The 25,278-nt window shown below is 35.6% G+C and overlaps 3 protein-coding genes across 4 annotated transcripts; all 3 read right to left on the reverse strand.

Annotated features, from left to right (window-relative positions):
* Positions 1 to 12,274: 12,274 nt before the first annotated feature.
* On the reverse strand, positions 12,275 to 14,134 carry LOC129810246 (follicle cell protein 3C-1). 2 transcript variants are annotated; one of them, XM_055860585.1, is made up of 3 exons: positions 14,000 to 14,134; positions 12,750 to 13,905; positions 12,275 to 12,656 (listed from the first exon to the last, which is right to left on the reverse strand). In XM_055860585.1, exons 2-3 carry the CDS (start codon positions 13,095 to 13,097, stop codon positions 12,447 to 12,449), a joined length of 558 nt encoding a protein of 185 aa, XP_055716560.1. In that variant the 5' UTR covers positions 13,098 to 13,905; positions 14,000 to 14,134; the 3' UTR covers positions 12,275 to 12,446. The 2 variants fall into 2 exon arrangements, with proteins under 2 accessions (XP_055716560.1, XP_055716559.1); XM_055860584.1 differs by having other exon boundaries at positions 12,750 to 13,902; positions 14,000 to 14,127.
* Positions 13,429 to 13,872, reverse strand: LOC129806310 (hydroxyacyl-thioester dehydratase type 2, mitochondrial). Its single transcript, XM_055854833.1, has one exon. The coding sequence runs from the start codon at positions 13,870 to 13,872 to the stop codon at positions 13,429 to 13,431; it is 444 nt and encodes a 147-aa protein (XP_055710808.1).
* A 51-nt stretch (positions 14,135 to 14,185) lies between the features above and the next one.
* On the reverse strand, positions 14,186 to 25,163 carry LOC129810240 (eukaryotic translation initiation factor 2-alpha kinase-like). The gene is made up of 4 exons (XM_055860574.1): positions 25,001 to 25,163; positions 24,251 to 24,899; positions 18,498 to 20,264; positions 14,186 to 14,827 (listed from the first exon to the last, which is right to left on the reverse strand). Exons 1-4 carry the CDS (start codon positions 25,150 to 25,152, stop codon positions 14,297 to 14,299), a joined length of 3,099 nt encoding a protein of 1,032 aa, XP_055716549.1. The 5' UTR covers positions 25,153 to 25,163; the 3' UTR covers positions 14,186 to 14,296.
* Positions 25,164 to 25,278: the final 115 nt, after the last annotated feature.

Here is a 25,278-nt window from a genome sequence, read left to right on the forward strand (position 1 = left end):
CTATTTGCTTGCTTTTTGCGGCGACAAACTTATTTATTTACAACAGATTTTGTAGAAGATATCCATATTTTTCATAATACAATATTAATTTTGGATAAATAATAATTATTTGAAAGTTAAATAAACTTATAAATTAATTGTAAATTTTTGATATGGTGTCTAAAGAACTTTGAAACAATGATTTTTTGTAGCAGATCCTCTGGCAATTGCATGATCTGTTGGATATTAAATCGCGCACTATCTTAGCAAATCATCTCAAGCACTTGTTTTGTCCTCAAATGTCCTGAGGAGGTCAAAATCCATCAAATACACTTCAAAGCTGACACTGAGCTTTATGATTGATCTTTTAAAATGATCTTCAAAAATTGCGATTGTCCAAATGAATTGAAAGCTCTCATGTTCTCCTTCCCTTCATTCAAAAACATGTGCAAGATTGAATGAGAAGGAATACGCATTGTTGATGAATCATAAATCACTTAAAATTAAAGTGTGTATGTGAAGTTCTATAGTTGTTCACATGATTGAATTTAATATGGAAAAAAATGAGTGAAATGAGATGGGGTCTTATAAGGGTTAATGATGATCACACAATTTACTGCATGGTGACTTAAAAAGATAAAAGATGTTTCTCATTCAATAAATTTTAGTTTGTGTGATGATATTATTCTTTTTGGGAATGTCTATGTCTAAAACTCTCAATGAACTCTCGTAGCTTTTGACAGAGCTTTCACAGAAATTCTCATCTGCCTTGGTTTTCATGGGTATATCATAGAGTTGTAGCTCGTGGATTTTAATTATGATTTCTTATGGGTTTGTCTTGGGCCTGTGTTTTAATTGCAATCTTCCCATGATTTTAGAGAAATGTGAATACTTCTCAAAAATGTCCATAAAAATTCCTTTAGATCACACTTTCAATTGTGTCTTTACCACGGTAGTAAATTTTATGTCAGAAACGATTTTTGTGGTGCTGCTGCCTACATGAAGATGACGAATAATTCTATGCTGAAAGATTAATTAGATATATCAGATTATAAAATTATTTGAATTTTATAGATTTTGTGGCAAAATTGTTATGATGAAATTATTTATTTTTAAAGGATGATAAATTGATTTTCCTTAGTGCAAAGTTTGTATAAAATCTTTTCCTTATAGAAGATCATTATACGATGTTTCTCTGGTGGATGTTAATTTTGGGATTTGCTGAGGGCAAGATGGCAAAAACGTGAGAGGTGGAGAGGATCGCGATGTGAGTGTGATTTGGATGAGAAGGAAAATTCCTTCGTAATTTTAAATGGCACAGAGAGTGAGAGAGAAGCAATGTATGAGGGAATAGAGCCTCCGTTCAATATCATGAGAAAATAATACATTTGCGCGCGCGCGTACAGAAAAGTGACGATTGTTGTTGGAAGGCAAGGAGTTTTCCACTCTCGTGATCTCCCCCGCAATTACTACAACACTGCCTTGTTGGTGTTGTTTTGGCGATTGTGAATGAATGTCATCTTACACAAAAGAGGAAAAAACATGATCTTTAATGAGGCGTCTTTTGCAGTAAGAGGCAACTTGGTGTAGCAATCACAATAAATAACGTGTGATCCATGTTTTACGAGCTTATTTTTTTATTTTTATTGTTTTTTATCATATGAAAAGGGAGAAAATATATATTTCAATTTGCCAAATGATCAAGAAATAACAACAAAGTATTTTTTTTTTAGTGCGTACTTTGTCTCTTGTGCAATCTCTTGATCGATCCTCCGTCTGTGCATGAAAATGCCATAAATTTCAAAATGTTATGGTAATTCAATGAAGAAGGAATTGTACGAGGGAGTGCTAAAGGAGAATAGAATATGATCGGGAAAATCAACTTTACTACCTCTACTAGTTCGTCTGCTTCCCGCATCTTGGTGTGTGGAAGTCATCATGGGTATTATTCCATGAGAGTCAGGATTTTGTGACAATCCCAGAAATTCCGGGGTGAATGAACGAGTAAAGCTAAAATTCTCCCACTTTTGCTCCTCCATGGTTGCGTCACACACGGGGTCAATTTGATGCCTTCTCAGTGTTCTGTCTCTCTTTCACTCTGTCTCCCTTTGTTGGACGCTCTTTTTTCCACTTTATTTGACAGCAATCAATTTTTCCCGGATGTTCGCTCTGTTAACTCCTCTAACACTCACATGAACTGGAGAAGAGGGAGGAGGAAGAAATTTCTAATAGAATTTTTCCTCAATTCATGCAACAGGGCAAGTCAAAGGGGTTTTCTCCCCAACTCATCCATGATCTTTATCATGTCATGAATAATTTCTCTTTTGATTTTTTCAAAAAATTCTACCACACAAAAGAAGGGGAAACTAATTCTGAGTTTCAACCAAATTCCTATGATTTAAATCTGTGTGAAAATATAGGGGAAAGCCGAGCAGTGACATTCACTAATGTCGGAAAAATATGATTTTACAGTTACACTAGATCCCGGCATTATGCACATTTTCGGGACCGAAAAAAACGCGCGAAATGGCATTATGCATCGAGAAAATTTGCATACCTACAGGGGCTTTCTTTTGAATAAATTGACCGTTGAACGAATTTCGCGCAGAGTAAAAGTCGGTAAAAGTAGTTCAAACAAAAAGATTCAAATGTTTCAACTAATTCAACAATATAAATGCATTAACAAACAGTACATGGCCAGAGTTCTTCAATAAATGGTTAGAATAATAAAAAAAATACCTTTAAAAAAAGAAATTAAAATTTTGTTCTGAAAAAGTAGCAAAATGTTTTCAAATTTCCCGCGTCGCACAATAGTATGCATTCAGGCGTATTTCAAAAATGATTTCATAAATTGACCCCCGATGGTAGGCAAATTTGCATAATTGTGTGTGCATAATTCCGTCAGGTGCATAATCCCGAAGGACTTAATGCCGGGACTGAGTGTAGGTTCTTCAAATATGAACGCTTGGGAGTATAGGGTAAGAGCTCATAATTTTGGACAGTTTCTAAATTTGGACACTTTGAGGGTAAAATTGGACACTTAAAATAAATTGATTGAAATTATGGATTTTTATTCCAATATTTGGTGAATAGGGGAGATTGAGGCAAAATTTGCCAAAACGGATATTTTATTTTTTCACAAGTTTTATCAGTGAATCTGAATGATTTCTATTTATTCTTATAGGAAATTTACCGCTCTACAACTTTACCGAAGTTATTTTCTTCTAACTCGAAAGGAAATGCACTTTCCGAGCCTTTTTGCAAAAGATGATTTTGTGGAAATTTTCAAAACTGCTGGGGCAAATTTTGCCAGACGTGGGGTATTTTTTGTCATTTTCCTTCGCTTTGTTACGAGTTCTCGTGAATGAAAGAAATACCCAAGTGAGATATTTTCATAGAAAATTTATTCCTTTATAACTTTATCCAGACCACTTTTTAATATCTAAACCAGAAATGTGTTTTTCAAATTATTTTCCAAAAGCTGTTTTTGGCAAGAAAATACTCTTAGAAATGGCAGAAGGGCGAATTGGGTGAGTTGAACCGAACGAAGTTTCCTGAGTAAATGTCAGATAGCAAAACAGAGGAAGAAAGCTGGAGGATGGTGTTTTGTGTTTAGTGATCTTCAGAAAAATTCAAGACTTAAAAACACATTTGTGATGTTGGGAATTGTTCCAAAAATCATTTAATCTGTTCCTGTTGCAATTGTACTGCCTCAGAAATCATCTACAATTTAATTAGAAACAGTGACTGGATATGCCTTTTCGCCATGTAAAATGTCGGAATTATTCGTTTTTTGCCAATTATTGCCAAATGCGTTTTGACAAATTTTACCCCGAATGTTCATTTTTGATTAAGCTGTATCTGGAGGAAAATCACTTTGAAAAATTCGCAAACGAACAACAGATTCATGTTCAGGATATCCAAATTATACAGTAATTACACACTAAAGGTGTCTACACATTGAGCACAGTTTTCGTCAAAAATTGCTTTTTTGAAGGAAATTGTCTGCAGTGCTGTAGGCAGAAACGTCAAAATTCTGTCAAAAATGCAATTTTTGACAAAAATTGCTCCCAATGTGTAGAGGCCTTAATGCATCAATTTCGGAAAGTAAGTTAGTGAAAATTGATATCTCCTGAAGGGCAAATATTTTAAAAACAGGGCTCAAAATTTCAATATTTTTTATCTTCTATATTCCTTGCTCGAATTCCTTAAAACCTTTGACGTTTATTAAGGTTTATGAAGGCAATCTATGATAAATATTTGAAGTATCGGTCTCTTTTATTTTGGAAGATATTGAACTTTAAAATTTTCGATTTGACAAATCTTGCCCCAGTCTCCCCTAATAAATTCTATTTATCTAAATATTTTTAGGAAGTTTTTAACACTAAATTCGTTAAATTTTGAATAAGATTTGAGTTAAAATTGCTTTGTTGAAATTTTAGTGTGAGCAATTGCTTACGAGAAATATGACAGAATTTCGCGTTTACTTCAGTCTTATGTAGCTGTGGTGAAGTACTAACAATCTTTCCTCGGTACTTTTAAGTGATATTATTAAATATTCATTGAACATTGTGTGTGGTTGTGATACTGTGTGAAGTGATACTCCTTATATTGGACAGGTGTTTTTTCTCGAAATTTCGTCAAGTTTTAGTTTTTGTGATGACTAGGTTGTATAAGTGCCTAGGAAAACAAGAGAGCATCATCTTTACGAACGAGATGTAGTGAGAAAATCCTTAAAAAGCTCCCGGAAGGGCTAAGGAATGAGCAAATCCGCGAGTACTTGGATTACCGAGGTCAACTCACTTTAATGAATTATATTGAAAGTTTCTGGGCTTCTTGTGACATTCTACGGTTCCCTGATACAAATAGAAAGAGGACTTGATAAGAAATGGAGAACAACGGGCATCATATTGAGGCAGATTAGCTGTCCAAATATACAGCCAATGTGTCCAAATTAACAACCAAGGTGTCCAAAATTTGAGTCAAATTCACCTCTACATATCAATTCATTTTTAAATGTATTGAGACTAATTTTAGTAAAAACAAAGACGATAAATAGTTTGCTAAGTTTCTAAATAACCCTTCTGAAAAGAGAGTAAAAAAAATCAATTAGTATTGAAAATATCGCACTTCAAACTTGGAAAACTGATGCTTATAAGCACCCTGTCCAAAATTATGAGCCTTTCCTCTATAGATCACATTTGTCAATCCTCTAATGTGCATAATCTTAAAGAAACATCTTTTTATCTTTTTTCGCCTCTTTTTTTTGTTATTTTTTTTATTAATTTTTTTTTCTCCTTATCACATTTGTAAGAGGGATGAACCCTATTTTGTGATTAAATGAATATTCTATTCTATTAATAATATTTTCAAAAAATTTAACGTAATTCATGTAATGTGCACCGAAACTAAGAAAAAAACAAAAAAATATTTTTGAAATTTTAAATTTAATTTTTATTAGATTTTATTTTTAAGTTTTCAAAAACTCGAAAATATTCGTTACAAGTTCTACTATCAAATAAAAAATGTTTTTTTTAATTGCAAAATTTAGGCGACCGCTTAAGTTCTGATCCTTAAATATAATTGAGTTTTAATTAAATTTTCTCGATATAAGATGTGTGGCAGATGATCGGTATTATGTCTCAAATAGACTCAGGTTGATCCTTGAGAATATTATTCAGCCCGTAAAATATGACGATAAAGGATCGGCACAAACTATATACATTGAGAGTATTACGGATTATAGGTTCTTTGTATAATTTTTTTTCCTGATCCTTATTTGAATCTTAACGGCTTATATTCGAAAACTTTTGATTTTTCTGTAACGGCCTAAGGATACTCACGCTAATCCTCCAGAATATTTAGTCTTAAAAAATCTGTCAATAAAGGATTAGGTAAAAGGAATTTATGCAAAGGACCTTTTTTCGATGATCGTAAGCTCTTAGTGTATGACAATTTAGGATTAATCTTTACTGTAAAATTTTACAGTCTTAATTATTCTCGAGGATCAATCTGAGTTTATTTCAGCTCTAAAAGGATATCAAAACCAGATAAGAATATTAGTGCTTTAATTTACGTCTTTGCTTTAGAGATGATCCTGATAGGCTAGGCAAAACTAAACTTAGCTTGATCGCTTATCTCGTTCGTTAGTTGGTGATTTCTAATTGAATACCTTTAGAGAAGGCTTCTGGTGAAGTTAGAATTAAATAGCGTGACTGTGTTGGAATCCTTCACAGAAGTTCACGCTTAGATTCCAGAATCTGGAATCAAAGAGAATATTAATGATTGACTTCCCCCTTGTTGGTCTCGCCGTATATTCCTCTGTATGTTTTTGTTGGGAATGCGTGGAGTATTTTTATCTTTTTTTTTTCTTTTCCATATTATATATATATGCTGTGTGCTTGGGAGTCTTGAGAAACCCACACGGGGTTGTTCACCCCGGCCCCTTTCTCTCACATTGCGACAGTGTTGTGTTGCCTTGTTTGTGTCTGTTTAACTTGTCTCTTTCACTCTATTCCCATGTGGAGAGTATATTTGATGATCACGAGATGCTTTTTCTGGGCCTCCCGACTTTCCGAAGATGGTGTATGAGTGTGTGGAAAGTGGGAAGAGATGTTCTTGTCGTCTCCTGACGCGGCAAGGGAAAGATTCTTAGAGCGATATATTCTTCGAGAAATCCTCATTAGTGCGGTTCTCCCAATGGAAAGTCGACTTTTTGCCCTTCCACTGAAAGAATTCACACTGGCTGTTGCCTTTCCTGAGAGAGTCCATAAACACCCATGGCTAGGTACTGAGGGAGGAAACAATTGAATAGTGTGGCCGGGATTTACAAGCCCACACGTCGATGAACTTTTATTGCTGTGCCTCTCTTTGTGACGTGAGTGGCGTGAAAATTGCGCCACTCTGGCTGATCTTCTTTGCCAATCTCACCGGAATGATCCTCCAACGGTGGTGTAACTCAGCACTCCTCACTAGAGTTTAGTGTGTTGTATAGGAGTATAGAGAATTTTGCAGTGAATCAAATGATTCAGCAATGCTTACAATTATTTGAAATTATAACTTTGATTTATCCAACAATATGTGGAGGCTTGGATCACACATATGGAGGAGCCTTTTATATACTTAAACTTTCACACAGCAAAAAGTATCAGTATTTTGTGTGTAAGCGAATGGGGAGATGGAGAAAGAAAGAGAGAGGCAATGACCTAAACACAATCACTTATGGGATCATGGGAAATATACAGCAAAGTGTAGCTTCACTTCTGCATCATCTCTCCACTTCGGCTGTGGTCACCAATTTCTTGCTAGGCTAGAGTGCTCCTAATCTCATGGGTCTCTCCAATGACTTCTCTTTCTCTCTTACCCATGGTGATCACACTCCCCAATCGTATGCGGCACAGGCAGTGGAGCATACATGTAATTGAGGATGTACACACAACCTAGAAACAATTCCCTGCCTGACTGATCACTTTTATGATCATGTTTGCCTGGAATGAGATCGAGCGAGATGAAGTGGAAGGAACGGTGACAATTTTGTCAAATGCATTAAAAGCAAAATGCCTCGAGGGGATGTCACCAAATCACAGCATTTATCGATCACAATTTTTCAAATGATCAAGATTATTGCGGAAATGATCAGTGATCGAGCGGTAGAGTGACGGGTAAATTTGTCTCTGTCGAAGTTCTTTGATCGCAGAAGGATCGGAGATAACCACAGCAGCACAGCAAATGATTAAATTTTATTTTATAAACAGTTACTTTTGATCTTGATATTTAAAAATCTTTTTTCTAAGTTTGAGGGAAGACTTTCATATTACATTTTGCTTAATAATATTCTTTTCACTAAACTTTTTTTTATACATAGGGTAAAGTGATACAAGTTGGACATAGTGTTACAAGTTTGACAATTTGCCGGTACAAGTTGGACAGGGATTTTTCCTTGATAAATACAGTACAACATTTTTTTTAAGCACAAGGAACCAAATTATAAAACTAAAGCATTAAAAATATACAAATAAATATGAAGTACTGAATTTATCAAGAAAAAAAGCTCTGTCCAACTTGTACCATTGTCCAACTTGTACTATGGTCCAACTTGTACCACTTTAACCTAGTGCTTTAAAATTGGAATAAGAAACTGATGAAAAATGTTTTAACTGAAAATTTTAATACCTTAATACAGCGAAAGGTCTACAGGTATTAAATTTGTTACAGGGTTAATATGGTGCACTGTTTTTAAGAAATTCGTGCCAATTCCTTATTACACAACATCGTATTACACCTTAAAACCCTTAAAAGTATCGTATTTTCGTCCCTAGGAATCTTTTTTTATAGACAAAATTACAAATAATGTTTCCTGAACTACTCAACCTCTTGGTTAAGCCAAGCTTCCTGAAGCCTTTTATTAGAATGATTTTACTACTTAAAGTCTTATGACCTCTATCAATCAGAAACTCTAGTTATAAAAATAAAATTTTCCTACTGTTGAAGTCTTTAATTTGAAGAAAAAGTCAAATTTGATCATTTTATTGTCAATATAAACAATTTCTTAGAAAAGAACAGTTATAGCAATATTAAGAAATAAAAATACATATTTAAATTTCTCACTTATTTTGTACTATAAAATCGAATTAACGGCTGGTGTTCACGCACGCACAAGAGTGAATGCGGATCACTATGCCAAAAATGATTATTGGACAGACCTTTACTTGATATAATAATACTAGGTTGGTTGGACGAACCCCACATCCAAACCACCTCCTTTTTTTAAAAAAAAAAGATACCTATTCAAATTTCCTACAATGTACAGTGGCGGCCAAAATAATAGAATCAGCTCTGCAAAGACAACTATTTTACCTTTAGCATTTTTGTTTATTCCAATTCGATGAAGTAATTTTGATATAGAAATGTTCAAATAATTACCTTACGTCAAATAAGTATTGTTTTGGTTGCTATAGGTCTGTCTTTTTCACAGAATAGATCAATAGTGAAATTTGGTTTGAAAAACACGATAGGACCACTTTCATTTAAATTAAAGAATGTGGTCTATACATCGAATAAGTTTAAATAGACCCATATTTAGAAACCATAAATGACAGTTTTCCATTTTTTTTTGGCCGAACTGAATTTCACTATTGACGTATTCTGTGTAAAATAGTGACTTCTAGGGGCCAAAACAACTATTCTACGATTCTAATGATTTGAAGATTCTTACTTCAGAATTATATAATCAACCTGGGGTAAAAAATACAAAAGATAAAAAATATAAGCTTTGCAAAGTGATTCTATTATTTTGGCCGCTACTGTATATTTTAAAATAAATAAAAGGAAAGACATAGCTTTGGGTAATATATCGGCCACTTTGAGTCTCATAGTTCCTTGCCTTTCCGGAAGCCTTCTAAAGTCTTTTTCATATCATCTCGTTCCTGAAAGCGATATTTTTGTTTTTTTTTTTTTAATTTTTTATGTATAATCCCTAGGGAATAAGAAAAACTATGGAAAATTGAAGAACAAATGAAGTAGCCGAAATCGCAAGCTGGCCGAGATTTGATAAATTTCCCTTTATTCATATGGGCAGTTGTAAGGTAGAAAAATTTAAACAAAAAAAATTTGCAAGAATCTTATCAAAAACTTGCTGTTTCTTTTTTTAAATGCTTCTTAAGAGAAGCAGATTTTTCCAGTCTTAATAGCGTGTGCCCTAATTTATCAAAGCTTTCAGTGCTTTCAATATAGATCTTTTTTATTAGATCTTTTATACCAACTACAGGTGAAGGCTTTCACGGTTCGCACACGCTTTGGCTTCGAACACTTCATATTTTTCTCATATTCCTCTAATGAATCTGATCTATTTGAAATTCCAAGCTTAATAGGGGAGACCGGGGTACTTTTAGCCAGCAAATGAGGCTTTTTTCGCGCATGATTCATGAAAAAATGATCAGGTTTGTCTAATATTTTTATGTTTCATAAGTAGCATTAGGATGTTGGCTATATGAAACAGTGTAATTCAAAGCTCTAAAATCCTTGACTTTTTCTAGAAAGGATAAGAAAAAAGCATGACACATTGGCTACACTTTATTTTAAACTGGAGATACCAAATATTGTTTCGCTTGATACACTGAAGCCCACTGATGCTAAATATGTCACTTAAACCTAAAGAAAAAGGCTTTAGCCGACTTTTTTATGACGTTTTTATAATTGCGGCAAAATTGATGCAAATATCTTGAAAAAATATTTTTCACAAATCGCACATTCAAATGTCGATATTGCTTAGAATATCCAACGACTCCTTCATATTAACATTGGTAATATGAAGGAGTCGTTGGAATATCAATAGTACTTTTTCTATAAGTACTCAATAGTAAGACTATGAGATTTTGACTAACAACTTTGAAAACCAAATGCTAGGCCAAAAACTGTCATATCAAAATTACAATTTTATACCCATTTTATAAAAATGCTTCTAAATTGTAGGATAACAGGATCAGATTTATAAATATTTCTGGGAATATGGGGATATGTTCCTGCTTTCATTAAAAAAAAATACTTTGCTCAATGTGCATTTTAAGGGAAACAAGGAAAATCCACTGTCTGCTTTTACCCCTGGCTAATTGTACCCCGGTCTCCCCTATAGTTTTTCTAATTCTTCTAGAAGCAAGTAAAATTTTTCAATGTTAATTTGCTAAGTTCTTTTGAATCGAAAAAAATCCGTTGTAATAATAAATTTATTTATTTTATATGAAGGAACTAAAAACTTTTGAAAAAAAGGTCGAATGATTAGCTTACTGGATATCTCATACGATCAGGAAAGAGTTGAAACTTCAAAATTATTTCTTATATACTGGAAAAATATTGTGTAACGGCGAGAAACTTTTAAATATCTACTCGAAATTGATTTAGATTAGATATTTGGAAATTTTATTTATTTAAAAAAGATAAAATTGAAAAAATGAAAACACTATGATTTTTCCAAAGAAAAGATTTCAAAGTTGTGGTATATACTTTGTTAGTTATAAATATTAAATAATTTTCCGTTTTCAGGATAATAATTTTTTTTCTAATCACTGTTTTAGATTTATTAACACTAAACCTATAGACCGTTTTTGGTCGGTTTTCGGTCTAGTGACAAACTGCGGTAGGGTAGGATGGGTAGGATGCTCAACAAATTTGTCTTGGAAAAGAGCAAAAATTAAAATTTAAATATTGAAAAATATATTACATGCATATTTTAGGAAATTCATAAAGTTTGATAGCGACATTGTACTGTTTAAATATGTGTTAATTTTAAAACTGGTCAATTTTACCGGATCTTGGTAGGTTTAGTGTTAATCCGTGTTTCAAAACTGCTTCAGATATTTCCAGTATAAAATATTTATTTAAAATTTAAGAAAAACTATAGAATTAAAAAAGAAAAGCTTCAGTTAAAAAAAGCTTTGATCTACAGATACTTTTATTAATATTAAATTCGTAATTTTTACATCATGGCATTAAAAGGTTTCTTTTATGTAAAGGTTTAGTAGGGTCAGATGGGGTAATTCGGAATCATATCTATTTTGGAATTTTGAGATTTTCTCACTGTTTTCAAATGGTTAAAAAGAAACAGGAAACCACGAAGAAGTACAAGGCTTTACATTCGAGAGTACGTCTTCGTTGTTTTTTTTTTCTTTTTGCGATGTAAAACTGTTAGAATATCTCAAAGTTCCGAATTAGACATCATTCCAAATTATCCCATCTTACCCTAAAGGAAAAATTTTTAATTTTAATGATCATATTTTTCGATTAGTTAAGATTGTTTTTTAACTAATCCTTAAAAATAAATTGTTTAACAGTTTAACTTTGGAGGATAGGGGAAAGTACTCTACCTTCGAACGTTCATGCCTTCGAATAGTGTGAATTTTCTTTTATTTTCCTAAGAGACTTACACGTAATTATCACATGATTATCAATAATTGATGATAAGCTAACTAATATTTAATAGAAATGTATATGTCTCTTAGGATAAATAAAAGAAAATTCACATTATTCGAAGGCATGAACCTTCGAAGGGAGAGTACTTCCCCTATAGTTGAATGCCTTACCCAAGAGATGTAATACAATTTTCTTCACTTATATCATTTCATCTCTATCCTAATAATCTCGCTATGGGTTTGATGCCCTCACTGTGAAGAACCCCTTTCGTGGAATTAAACACGGAAGACGCGATGCCCCGAAGAGGAATGAATCCAGAGAATGAGAAAATTGAGGTTTGAGGTGAAGAAAGAGACAAAAATTGGTTGAGAGCGGAAAAAGAGTCTTCTCATTAACAACAAAGTTTTTCTTTATTTTTGCTGTTCTCTTTTCAAACAATCACTGACTCTAGCAGGTGCTAAACATGAAGAAGAGTAAAAAAAAATAATAGAAAAAGTTATAGTAGAAATGCCTTAAATTAAGAAGATGACGATGGAAGGAAATGCTGGGGATGTCCTTTGGGATTAGAGAGATTTTCCTGCGGTGATTGAGGGTAGAAGGGGACATTTGTAGGGGACACCATCTTTGCAGCAGTATTCTCGTCCTGCTGAAAAGTTTGTGTTGATCCACGTGCCATTGCAGTTCTCCACAAATAAGTAGGCGCGTTCCTTGTGACAATCGCGATCGATGGCAGCACAGAGGAGTGGTCCGGAATTTGGAAGATGTTTGACCAGCTGGTATTGAGAAAACAAAGAGACATGGAGGTGTGTTAAAGATGAAGTATACGCACGATAAAAAAAGAGATGAAGGAGATAAAGGAAATTTACCGATTCAAGACACCAATTTGTGCACTGCTTCAGTCCAAGGAGGGTACATTGGAAAGTCTCCTCATGCTCGTGAATTAGAGCTGGTGATCCCCTTGGGGCTTCCTTGGATCCCTTTGTAAATTGACCAGATAGGAAGACAGCACAGCTGCAGGGATGTCGTTCAATTTCATTCACCTGAAGTTGCTGCTGGAGTTCTTGCAGGGATTCCTTGAAAGATGTATGTCCGATGAGATTTCTTCCACCCAGGAGACTGGTTAGGTTTTTTGCTCCAATCCCTGTTGTCATCCCTGATGATTGTCCAAAAACTACCACCAACAGACACAAACTAATCACCTGAGATGTCTTCATGATGATCACTATCTTTCACTTCTACTTCTAATTAATGCTTCCCACCACGAAAAAGTGGTATTTTATATCAATTGAAAGAATGATCCCTCCACATTCAGTTTTTTTTGGTAGGGAAAATACGGAAAATACCATCAATATTCAAGAAAAAAAAGTCGAGACAACAAAAAATAAGCAAAGAATTGGAATATTGCAACATTAGCAAAATTCACGGCTATTCGAAAAATAAAACATTCTTATTACAAACATTAAGTAATTGGGCGCATAAAGTGGGTTAAAATGCAAGTTGAGAAGAGAATAATTGTGTTAAACATCAACTTCCGGATATTCTTTTTTAAACTTCCTTGTGCATAAGATTGGCTTCGCCTTTGAAGACAATTTTCTTGTCTTGATAGCATTCATAGGTCACTGTGATGATCTTCCTGAGATCGGCTACTTCAATGCGGATGTTGATGTCCTTGTCCACGACGCATTTGTGTGGAAAGGACAGTTTCTGTGAGACAAGGATACTTCCGGGACCGGGTAATTGACTTCCCACTAGTCCAGAGACGATTCCATTGAGGAGCGAACCGGGAATGAGACGATGTTCAGGTGGTTGGTCACTTGAGTGAATGGGGTTCTTGTCTCCGATAACACGAGTAAATCGATCGACGTCGCCCTGAGAAATGCGTCTGGTGACCTCAAGAATGTCACCTTTTTTCACGTGAGCCGCCACCGTTGTGAAGCTCCTGGAAGACTCCATTGCCCTGAGGATGTTTTGTACTCTTGCCAGCATCATTGTTTCTCCAGTGAATGGCAGCTGAATGAACTACTAAAAAGTGGAAAACAGCATTACCCAGAACACTGAGACACCGGTCCTGGGAGGACAAGCTTCCCCTCCCCAAAGGACAGACTAATGTAAGTACCTGACAAAATTACGGATGGATTCAGAGGTATTTCCCTAGAGATTTTTCCACAAATCTTGTCGGCACCGTGAACACCGGGACTTGGAGAAAAAAATCCGCGATTTGCCTGTCAATACTCTGCGCAGAATCCGGCGAAGTCTGGCGATTCCCCTGATTTCAAATGCAAACGGACAAAAAGACAGTGTATTCTTGTATTTTTCCTTATCATTTTATTAGGTTTCTTAAGTTCCTAAAAGTGAATGGGTGCATCTTAAAAAAAAAGTAATAAGTAGTGTGAAAAAGAAAGATAAGAATGATTCAGACAGATTCCCGGCTAAGGCCTGAGGAACTTCCTGTACTTCCACGACTGTCGAGTCTTCTGGGCGGTAGTACAAAGTGATAGAGCGGATTGATGTCTGTTTGCTGAAGAGGTGGCCTAGCTCTGATCCCATATGTTGTAGGACGTTCACTGGGTTCCTGTGAGAGCATCAGTTGAAGCAGGGAATATTCACTTGTGTAGTGATTAGAGAAATCCGGTGGGAATTGATTGGATCGCACCCCTTCCAGTGTCTTGATGCGTTCCATCTCAGTGCTAAAGGTCACAAGGAGCTCAAATAGTATGAGTCCCAGTGAGTAGATGTCCACTTTGTAGTCATAGGGCTTTCCCACCATCTGTTCTGGGGACATATAGAGATGTGTGCCCACTTTCTGAGTGTGTGTCTTTTTCTTGGGCATCAGAGGTGATTTTCTTGGGTCATTCTCATCACACGCATTGTCAGCCATATCAGTCACAAGTCCAAAATCTCCGATTTTGATCTGACCGTCCAAAGAGAAGAAAATGTTGCTGGGCTGAAAAGAAGAATTTCCGGTAAATTTTCAGGATTATAATGTCCCTGCAGTTTCCCTTGCCCCCAAAATTAAATTGATCTAAAATTGAAAAATTGTAAAAAAAAAGGGATGGCAAAGCGTCCCAGGCATTGCGAAATGCTCGAACTCGTGACTTAGATGCCATACCGCAAAAGTACTTTTGCATCATTTACCGTTTATCGGTTCTCAACCGATTTGAACCGATTCATAAATCTCTCAAGATCCCCCAAAATAGTTTTAAAAGTAATAGGTGTGATTTTCAGATAATTTTTTTATCGGTTATAAACCGGTTTATTACCGATTCAAAACCCATTGGAACCGGTTTAGTTTTGTTGGAAATTCCAAGACCTTTCCAACGACCCCAAACATGACCCCATTCGCTTATTAGGAACCGTTATTAGGAATGATTCAACGGTATTTTCGTCTAAGAACGAAATATTCGCCTGGTTAACCCTTTAACGACGAGAGTTTTTGCGGATCGAAAATACGCAACAAAAATGAAACCGATAGACAAAATCAGTAAAAAGTCTTACATCTAGCCTTAGAAAATAAAACAGAGTCTGATTCGGTGTCTTTTTTCCCCTATGAGCGATAGGGACAAAAATAGCCTAAAAATTGAAGTAATTTTTCTGACAATAACAATGAATGATAATTTTCACTCTAATGAAAAATATTATGTTTGAGTATTGTAGTTTCTTTTTCCAAAACGGTTTTGCTTAAAAAAATTGGAAGTATAAAAAATAATTAAAATTAATTTTCAAGATGAGAATTTAAAAATTCGTCATTTTTTAGCTTAAAAAATTACTGTATAGCAAATAGCTGGAGACTTGCAAAAAATATCCTAGATTCCTTCAACCTCTACTTTGCAATTACGTACAAACATAAGGAAAAAATAACTTTAGGTAGTCAGGAAAAATAATTTTCTTTATGGGACACAGATGTTCAAATCGTCCTTAAAGGGTTAATCTCTAACTGTGTTATCACACTTGTAACATTAAAATTTTAACAATTTTAATATGATTCACATTAATTGTCGCTGGTAAGAGTCCAAATGTGTAATTTGTGTGTTTGCATCATTTTATATTCAAAATTTGATCTATTTGTTTATAAAAAGGTAGACTTGGCCCGCAAAATTTGATATAAATTGATTTATAGCATTAATGCGAAAAATTAATGCGATTTTCTCTTTAATTTTTTAATATGAAAAATATTTATGCTTTAGGTAAATTTAAACTTATATTTTTGCAGGCCAAGTCCACTTCTTTATCAATAAATGGAAAAACTCCAAATATTAAGTGACACAAAGACACAAATAACATATTTGGACGCTCACAAGCGACAATTAATGTGAACCTCATTAAAATTTTAATGTGCAAGTGTGATAACGCCGTTACGAATAATCACAATTTTGATAGAGTTTTCTTTTGGAACCGTTTTGATACGGTCGAATGTCTACAAATTTAAGTTGATTTCGTTTTATACAAATTTGTTCCTGAACACTGTCAGGAACAAATTGGTACATTTTCTTTATAACAATATTATTCCTACATCTGTAACATATTTGTTCGAAAAATATTCGGTGTCCGTGGACGAGGTAATTTTTGGAACGAAATTATTACTCATATGGGGAATCTTTTTGTTCCCATTGTCGGGAACAAATTCGTGTAAAAGATTTCGTAATACAGTTAAGGCTTATACTTTAGTCGAGATGGATTTCGGTGGCGAAAGTTCATAAGGAACATCAAATTAGAATCCACTTAAGAGTGTTTTATACAGATGCGTGCATGACGAAATCATATGCGAATGCTGGCGGCAGAAGGGGAAGGGAATCTCAAATTAAAAAAGTGAAACCATATAGCACGAAAATTGCCACAGACTTAGCGTCCTCTTCGCTTCGTTGGTGACGGATGATTGAGTGTGAGAGGAGGGATACGATTTTATTACTAGACGAGCTATTTTTTGGAACAAATTTGTTACTAATATTGGGTAGGGGAGACTGGGGCAAAAAGTCACAAAACGGATATTTTATTTTTTCACAAGCTACTCGAGCGCTTGAAAAACGTCTAATTAGCGCAGTTTTATAGGAAATTTACCGCTCTACAACTTTGTGAAAGTAATTTTCCTCTATTTTCTAAGGAAATATATTTATCGAACCGTTTTCTAAATAAAACGATAAACGTAGCCGATTTCTAAAAGGTCATTTTGTGACCATTCTCAAAAATGCTGGGGCAAATAGTATCAGACATTGGGTATTATCATATTTTGATTCGCTTCATTTCGGGTTTCCGTAAATTTGAAAAAATACCTAGAGGACATAGGGTAAGTGTGCCGAATTCCGGCCAGCTTACAATTCCGGCCACTTTTTTTGTTCCTCGAATTTTCATGAATTTTTAGTTTTTACATACTGTAGAGATTATACAATGCAAAAGAATTACAAAAAATGTGGCTTCGATAAACGAGATGACGTGAAAAAGACATTATTGGAAAAATTCCCGCAAAGCAAGGAACTATGAGAATGAAGGTGGCCGAAATAGGGCACCAAAGCTATGTCTACATTTTTATTCATTTTAAAATGTATTAGGAATGATTTTAATGTAAATAAAGACGATAAACTTTCTACAAGGTTCTAAGCAACACCCCTTAAGTAGAAGGAATGAAAAAATCAATTTCTATTAAAAATATTACATTTCAAACTTGAGACTTTGACGCTTGCATACAACTATGCCAAAATTTGGCACACTTACCCTATTTTCATAGAAAATTTATTCATCTACACCTTTGTAAAACACCATTTTCTCTGCGAGAAAAGTGAGAAAATGAGAAAAGCACTTTTCAATCTATTTTAGAAAAAACACACAAAAGACCGCAAATCGTTTGACCAATAATGCAAACAACAAGCGGCGAGACATGATAATGACGTTTCTTTTCGCCGTGAGACATCAGAAATTGGTTCGCTCTTTTGTTACTTTTTGCTCTATACCTTTTGTTACTTTTTACCCCAAGTGGTCATTTTTAATAAAAGGATTTCTGGAGAAAAGAACTTTTGTGAAATTTTAAAATAGATAGCGGATTCGTATTCAAAAAATCCAAATTATTTAGAAAATATTCACCAAGTGCATCAATTTTGGAAAATAAGTCGGTAATAATTGTTATCTTCTGCAAGGAAAATATTTGAAAAATAGGGCTAAAAATTTCGATATTTTTTATTTTCTAAATTCCTTGTTCGAATTCTAAGAAACTTACGACTTTGAAGAAGGGCTATGGAGGCTATCTATAGAAAAAAATTTGAGCCGCTATCTTTTTTACCTTCACTGAGAAAAAAACGGGGGTGCGATTAACTTTTTTTCTTCATAACTGTAACACTTTTTAGGTGTAAAAATATATCAACATTTTTTAATGTTAATTTTACACCTTTTTAAGGGTAAAATTAACATAAAAAGGGTAACTTTAACCCCCAATACACCTAAAAAGGGTAATATTTACACCGATTTCGGATCAATACTGCAGGGTAAAATTAACATTTCCGGAATGTTATTTTAACTTTTTCGGATTTCTCTCAAGTGTTGGAAGATATTGAATTTTGAATTTTTCGATTTGTGACTTTTTGCCCCAGTCTCCCCGACCCCTTCCAATTTCAATTATATTTACTCACCTTGAGATCACGATGAATGAGACCCTTTTCGTGGACATATTCGACTGCTCGGACAATTTGGTCAAAAATCGGAATGACTTGGTTCTGCCTCTCTTGTTTGCTATTCATCTGCAGCCATTCCTTCAGGCTCTGCTTTTGGCACAGTTGCATCTGAATGTAAAGGTACATCCTTGTTGTGGTTGGTGGACCAAAAACCACATCACCCTGACTTGTAAGATCCAGTGACATGGGACGTTTCCGGGGCCTGGTCATTTTCCCAAATGGCTGATCGTCATTCCTGTTTTTGGACACGGTATGGCTGGAATTGGTGAAATGTGTGGGCAAAATGGGACTATTTCTGTCACTTGATCCATCGAGAGTGCCATTGTGGCGGAACTCAATGAAAGAATCATCATCATCCTCATCGGCTACTTCTCCTTTGCTCTTCGTCAATACTGCATAGTTATCTGCTCCTGTTCCACTGTCACTCTCGAATTGTATAAAAGAGGAATCATCGTCGATTTTATCACGAGATTTTGGTCCAAAATCCTCTTCGCTGAAGTTAACTCCATCTTGCGTATTAATCCTGAAGATCCAAGGATTGGTCTTTTTCGATGGGGTTTTCTTGATGCTATCGGTATCCGTCCCGCTTCCTCCGTACGTTGGCGGCGGGGAAGTTTCGGTTGGGGTGCCAATGTCAATGGACGTTGATAGAGTTTCTCGTGCCATCCAGATGCGATCTTCATTCTCCTGCCAGCCTGGTGGGGGAGTCTCCACCCAAGCCTGGAAATATCTCACAATATTCTGATGTTCACAATTGGCCAATGTTCTCACTTCTCGCATCACACGATCACGACTTTCCTGCTTACTTGGCAGAACAATTCTCTTGATGGCATATTTACAGTGATCAATTTTGTTTTTGGCCTCAAAGACAACCCCAAAACCTCCTCGTCCAAGGCACTGAAGCATCTCAAAGTCTGTGAGGAACCGTGAGGTAAAAATTTCCGGATTATTGGATTCTGATAGGGAGCGATTTCTTGTCAAATCCAAAGCTTCCTGGGTTTCATCTTCATTGTCTTTGAGCTTGGTAAAGGGTGTCTCTACGAGACGTTCAACAATCATAACATCCCTTTCCGGTCTCACTTGTCGGCGATTGTTGATGAAGAGATTAATGACAAAACTCGATGTCAGTCCAATTACAAAGATCTCTTTCCACCAGAGCAAAAGGGATTTAAAGCGGAATTTCTGTGGATGTTCCAATAATTCCTCCATGGTCAATTCCCTGCTATCCTCACCATTACCCGTTAGTTCTGACTGAGAAGTCAAGTTGTTCTTATCGCACAGAGGATGCTTTTCCTCAATGGCTGGATACAGATAAAAGCCATTTCCATTCACAAATTCCGAAGCATAGAGGACAGAAAGGGCAGTTCCTTTGCTTTCTGCTGACTCCTCATCACTCCCAGAAACTGTCTCTGTGTCATATTGAATAAGTTTCCATGCCGATGATGCTGCTGGATAGGGTTTCCAGGGGATTTTCGTATACTTCGCCACCTGCTTGTCCCCAAAGGCAAAAGGTGGCTGAAGGGATTTTCTCATGGCTTCAGATTCCTGGATGTAGACTTGTTTCCTGAACATCCCTAAATATACAGATGGTGGAATGGTATCCCGGGAGGGATTGGGGAATGCTTCATTGCCATCCCATAGGGACTGGGCTGAGTCAAAGAGATTTATTGTCTGAAGATTTTCAGTACCATCAGACTGCCAGGCGCTTACAATGGGATAATCAAACTGGAAATGATACAAAATTATTCATTGCATTGTTATCTGTGCGATATCGAGGCTTACAAGGCATTGTACGAATATGATAACAATAACAGAGATAAGATTATCTTAAAGCGTCTATTTAGCAATTAAAAACAATAAGAAAGCAACATTTACAGAGTACTCGAACTTTCAAAAAAAGTCTAGGCTTAAAACACGTTTTTTTAACCCAAATTTAGGTACTTCGAAATAGTTAAATGAAAAAATCGGAAAAATCAAAGGATAAAATACTGTGATTCTTCTGGGTTCTTCATGTTCGCAAATATTTTTTAATAAATAAAATTATAAGAATTGTATTATGCCCAACGCACAGTATAACTTTTCTTTTGTAAACATGTTTTTGACATTTTAATGAGAGTGAATGAGATCTAGATCTAGTCATCTTGCTCACTCTCATAGAAAATTTTGAAAATATATTTACAAACAAAAGTTTATTGTGCGCTGGACATTAAAGATACTCCAAAAACTTGTTTCCATAGTGAAGGACAGGATGAGGAAAAGTATAATCGGACATAATGGGGTAGGGGTCACTGAAGACTGGAAGTCAATATCTGTAATTTTTTGGCTTCTAAGTCAATAGAAGAGACAACATTAGAAGTACTGCAAAACAGATACAGTGTAGACTCTCTCTCAATTGGGCATTTGGGGCAAAATGTCATCCGGTTTAGCGATAGAATTGAGCGTCAAAGCCTTTGTAAATTCCACAAAAAGCGCTCAATTATAAAGAATCATGATAAAATAGGAAGAACTACAGCGAACTTGAGTGAATTAGCTTCATAATTAAACGTGAAAATTGTCAACAAAATTTTTGGCCCGATTGAAAAAGAGCCGATTGAGCGAGAGTCTACGGTACAGTAGACTTTCACTTATCCGTGGACTCTTTGTCCGGGTGACAAAAAGGTCAGTAAGACAGTTGAATTTTAAAAATTTTATTGAAATATTGTGCCCATTTTGGTTTTTTTTTGTTCCATAGTGAGAAATAAATCGGTTCAGCAGAATCGGAGATATAGGCACCCAAGTATCAAAAAACGGCAAAAGCAGTTTTTCCTAAATACCAGGCGCAAAATCCAAATGAAATCAAAATGATAATATGGGGGGCAAGCAATATCTACTCTTAAATCTAATATACTTAGGAGATGACCTGCTTATGCAATCGACTGGTGTGGGCTCCAGACTGTCGCGAGCTCTCCGCACTATGTCCTATCACTTGTACGACTCATGACGAACTCACGTCCGTATTCACTGAGATCGTACGATCGACTAAACTAATACAGTCGTCTCCACCATCACCAGAGGCGCTGGCCTAAAAAGGAGACATTGTGTCTCGAATATTTAGGGTTGCCTCAGCAGAGCATTTATTGCTATCAGGCGGGAAATTTAAGCTCTACAATAAGTATTTTCGTAAATCATTTGACCCTAGCTATAGAAAAAATAGCATGAGAACCCAGGGACAAAATCATCGTTGCACAGTGTAATGGTTCCGCTACAACTTTTAGATCAGGAAAATTTCATGAAGTCGAAATTGGAATCCCTTTCTTTCTCACACGCTTTACACATTATACCTATCCACTATTTCGCACTCTTCTTCTTCTTTTAAACATCACAACAAATTCAATTTAACTCAATCGATTTTAGAGAGTGAAGGAATGAGATGGACCTATGCAAAACGTGTGAGAATCAAAGGGACTCCAATTTTGACTTCATGAAATGCTACTGATCTAAAAGTGTATAGGAGCTATAAAAAATTAAATTCGATTAGTAAATAAAACTATTTTTATGGCGCCTGGCACACCTTTTCAATTTAGTGAAATCCAACCGATTAAAATTATACTTCTCACTTTTTCAAATTGAAAATATAGTTGTCTCTTTCTGTCAAATGCAAATCGAAATTGAAATTGAAAATAAAATTGAAATTTCAATTTGCTTTTATATTAGATAAATTAGATATATTGCATTAGACTAGTGATGTGCAAAAACCGTTGAAACCGAATTAACGTCAAAATAAGTTTGTTATAGTAGCGTTTTGACCATTGACGTACATGTTTCATTTGATGTTTATTCGGTTTCAACGGTTCTTGCACGCCTCTGTATTAGACAATATATCTAATTTAAATTTGTAAAAAATGACAGGTGAAATTTCAATCAATTGAAATTCACTAAATTGGCCAGCGTTATTATGCATTCGGCACATCTTTTAGCTTGGTATAATTTCATGTAATAGAAATTCGTATCCTTTTCTTTCTCAAATGTTTTGCATAAGTCTATCCCATTCTTTCAATCTCAAAATTGTACTGAACTAAATTTAATTTGGTGTGATGCTCAAAAGATGAAGAGTGCAAAAGAGTTGGATAGACAGATACAGATCTTTAGAGAAAGAAAGAGATGTGAGTTTTGACTCTATGAAATTTTCTTGATCTATACAAGATGTGCCGGAGCCATAACCAAATAAATTGAAAACGTTCTTATCGCACCAATACATCTTAAACCTTAATCATTGATTCTTAATCCTCAGTGTATGATGGTTTGGGCTGATCTTCTACCGCCAAGTTTTTCGAGCTGAGTAGTCTCGAGAATCAGCCTGTGTCTATTTTCGGCATAAGTCGGCTTTTCAAGAGCAAAAGTTAAAAAGGCTATCAAGGGAATGGGGCATGTTTGAGCTCGTTGGAAAGGTCTTGGAATTTCCGACAAAACTGAATCGGTTCCAATCAGCTTTGAACCGGTAATGAACCGGTTAATAACCGATAAGTAATTTTTATTCAAAATTCAATTATATGTGTCCTAAGTTATTTTGGCCAATGTTTTCAGTGATTTATAAATCCGTTCAAATCGGTTGTGAACCGGTAATGAACCGATAAGTAATTTTTGTCCGAAAATCAATTTTATTACTCTTAAAATTATTTTGTGGGATCTTTCGAGTGTTTTGTAAATCGGTTTAAATCAGTTGAGAACCAGTAAACGGTAAATGATGCGGAAGGACTTGAGAGATAGCATCTAATACCGGCTTCAGACTGGAGGTTTAGCCCAGTTCCCGAAGGTCTCCAAAATCTAAATAAGAAGCAATTTTATTGATTTTTCAAAATCTATTGAATAATTTGCCTTTAACCCTTTAACGACGAGACATTTTTCACGGACTGAAAATCAACAATAAAAATTAAACTGGGAAACATAATCAATGATAAGTCTTACATCTAACCTTGGAAAGTCCAACAGAGTCTGATTCGGTGTATTTTGTGGCTCTATAAACGATAGGGACAAAAATAGCTCAAAAATTTACGTAATTTTTCTGACAATTCCAATGAATAATATTTTTCGCTTTAATGAAAAATATTACGTATGAGTATCGTAGTTTTTATTGCCAAGAGTTTTGCTTAAAAAAAATTGTAAGTATAAAAAATAAATAAAATCAATTATCAATTTGAGAATTTAAAAATTCGTCATTTTTAGCTTGAATATTTAACTATCTAGCAAATAGCTAGAGACTTGCAAAAAATATTCTGGATTCCTTCAACCTTCTACTTTACAATTATGTACAAACATAAAAAAATAACTTTGGGTAGTCAGGAAAAAATATTTTCTTTATGGGACACCGGTGTTCCAATTGTCCTTAAAGGGTTAATATCAAATTCTAAACAGCAATTTCTTAAAAAATCATGCTTGATAAGGAATTAGAGGAGTTAAGCCAGATGGCTAAGCTTTTTATGCCCTAGACACACTTACGACTTAAGCCGAGAGACGACTTAGTGGAAACTGATGGAAATGCACTTTAACCACTATTTCTAATATAATTACGCTAAACCGTCTCTCGGCTAATCCTCAGGTCTATCAAGGCCCTTAGGTCTGAAGCCCGTATAAGACACGAGTTCGAGCACTTTGCAAAGCCTAGGACCTTTGCCATTTTTTCTATTCTGTTGTGATGGAGGTAATATAGACAAGGAAAAAAGTAACCCACTTACTTTATGCTTCCAGAGAATGGTGTTTGGGGATGATTTGCTGATGGCGCAGACAAGTCCCTCTGGTACAATTAATTTTATCTCGTAGTTGAGATCAGCCACAGCCTCAGGGTCCAGGTGGCAATTTTCACTGCGTGCAATGTCCATCTCATGGTGGCCAACACTAAAATTCCATCGTTCGCCGCCGGAACGAGGATCAACAGCTCGTACGGTTTGTGTTTGACGCCGGAGGATGATGACATCATCGAGAAGGGGGTCATGCACCTCAGTGGTTCCCTCATCGATGGCATCCGTGCGATTTTGGCAGCCTCCGATGGAACATTCATAGATGACCTGACCAGTTCTCATGGAAATCCCATAGGAGCGGGTTTCCTTGCCACCGGAAATGACGACATCGTTGGAGAATTTGAAGGATGCTGTGAGGAGTTGATCAGCTGTGATGGGAATGGCTTCAATGGTTTGACCATCGAATTGATAGAGGCTGCCACTGAGAGATGGTATCATTCGCACCATTCGGCCGTTGTTCGTCAGCTCAAGGCTGTGGATGCTGGAGGATAGGAGGGAACCTGGACCAGTTGGAACACTCCATTTCACCACACCATCCACGTCAAGAGCCGATAGGCGTCCGTCCAATGTCGTTACGAAGAGTAATCTGGAAGAGATTGCATACGCAGTGTGACCTTGGTGGGATTATCTGCGATGGTTGGGAAAGAGCGAGAGAGTAGAACACATCTCGTATAAGAAATGAGTCACCTATTCTCTGATGATCTCTCAACATTATCTCGGCAGTGGGTTAATTTCTCCACATTGTCACTGCCTTGAACGTGAGAGGTGCCCAGGAGAACAGAAGTCACGGCCAGGGATGTAAAGAGTAGCGTCCTCCGTGCAATTCTTTCCCAATTCATTGTGAGACTGAGCTCTTGATGTCTATCGGCGGATTTGGACGCAATCGCAACACCATAATCACCTGTTCTATGCACAACTAGTCACTATACTAAAATATTCTCTTATCTTTGTTTATGATTAAATTT

The sequence above is a fragment of the Phlebotomus papatasi genome, chromosome 1 (genome assembly GCF_024763615.1).
Source record: "Phlebotomus papatasi isolate M1 chromosome 1, Ppap_2.1, whole genome shotgun sequence".
Classification (NCBI taxonomy): domain Eukaryota; kingdom Metazoa; phylum Arthropoda; class Insecta; order Diptera; family Psychodidae; genus Phlebotomus; species Phlebotomus papatasi.

What these genes read in the sequence shown, in the direction of transcription:
- LOC129810246 (XM_055860585.1), bottom strand. Translation starts at nt 13,097, where the DNA reads ATGAAGACATCTCAGGTGATTAGTTTGTGTCTGTTGGTGGTAGTTTTT. An exon ending in CAAATTGGTGTCTTGAATCG is followed by an intron (nt 12,657 to 12,749) that starts GTAAATTTCCTT and finishes TCTCAATACCAG; the next exon opens with CTGGTCAAACATCTTCCAAA.
- LOC129806310 (XM_055854833.1), bottom strand. Translation starts at nt 13,872, where the DNA reads ATGATGCTGGCAAGAGTACAAAACATCCTCAGGGCAATGGAGTCTTCC.
- LOC129810240 (XM_055860574.1), bottom strand. Translation starts at nt 25,152, where the DNA reads ATGAATTGGGAAAGAATTGCACGGAGGACGCTACTCTTTACATCCCTG. An exon ending in CCATTCTCTGGAAGCATAAA is followed by an intron (nt 20,265 to 24,250) that starts GTAAGTGGGTTA and finishes TATCATTTCCAG; the next exon opens with TTTGATTATCCCATTGTAAG. An exon ending in TCATTCATCGTGATCTCAAG is followed by an intron (nt 14,828 to 18,497) that starts GTGAGTAAATAT and finishes TCTTCTTTTCAG; the next exon opens with CCCAGCAACATTTTCTTCTC.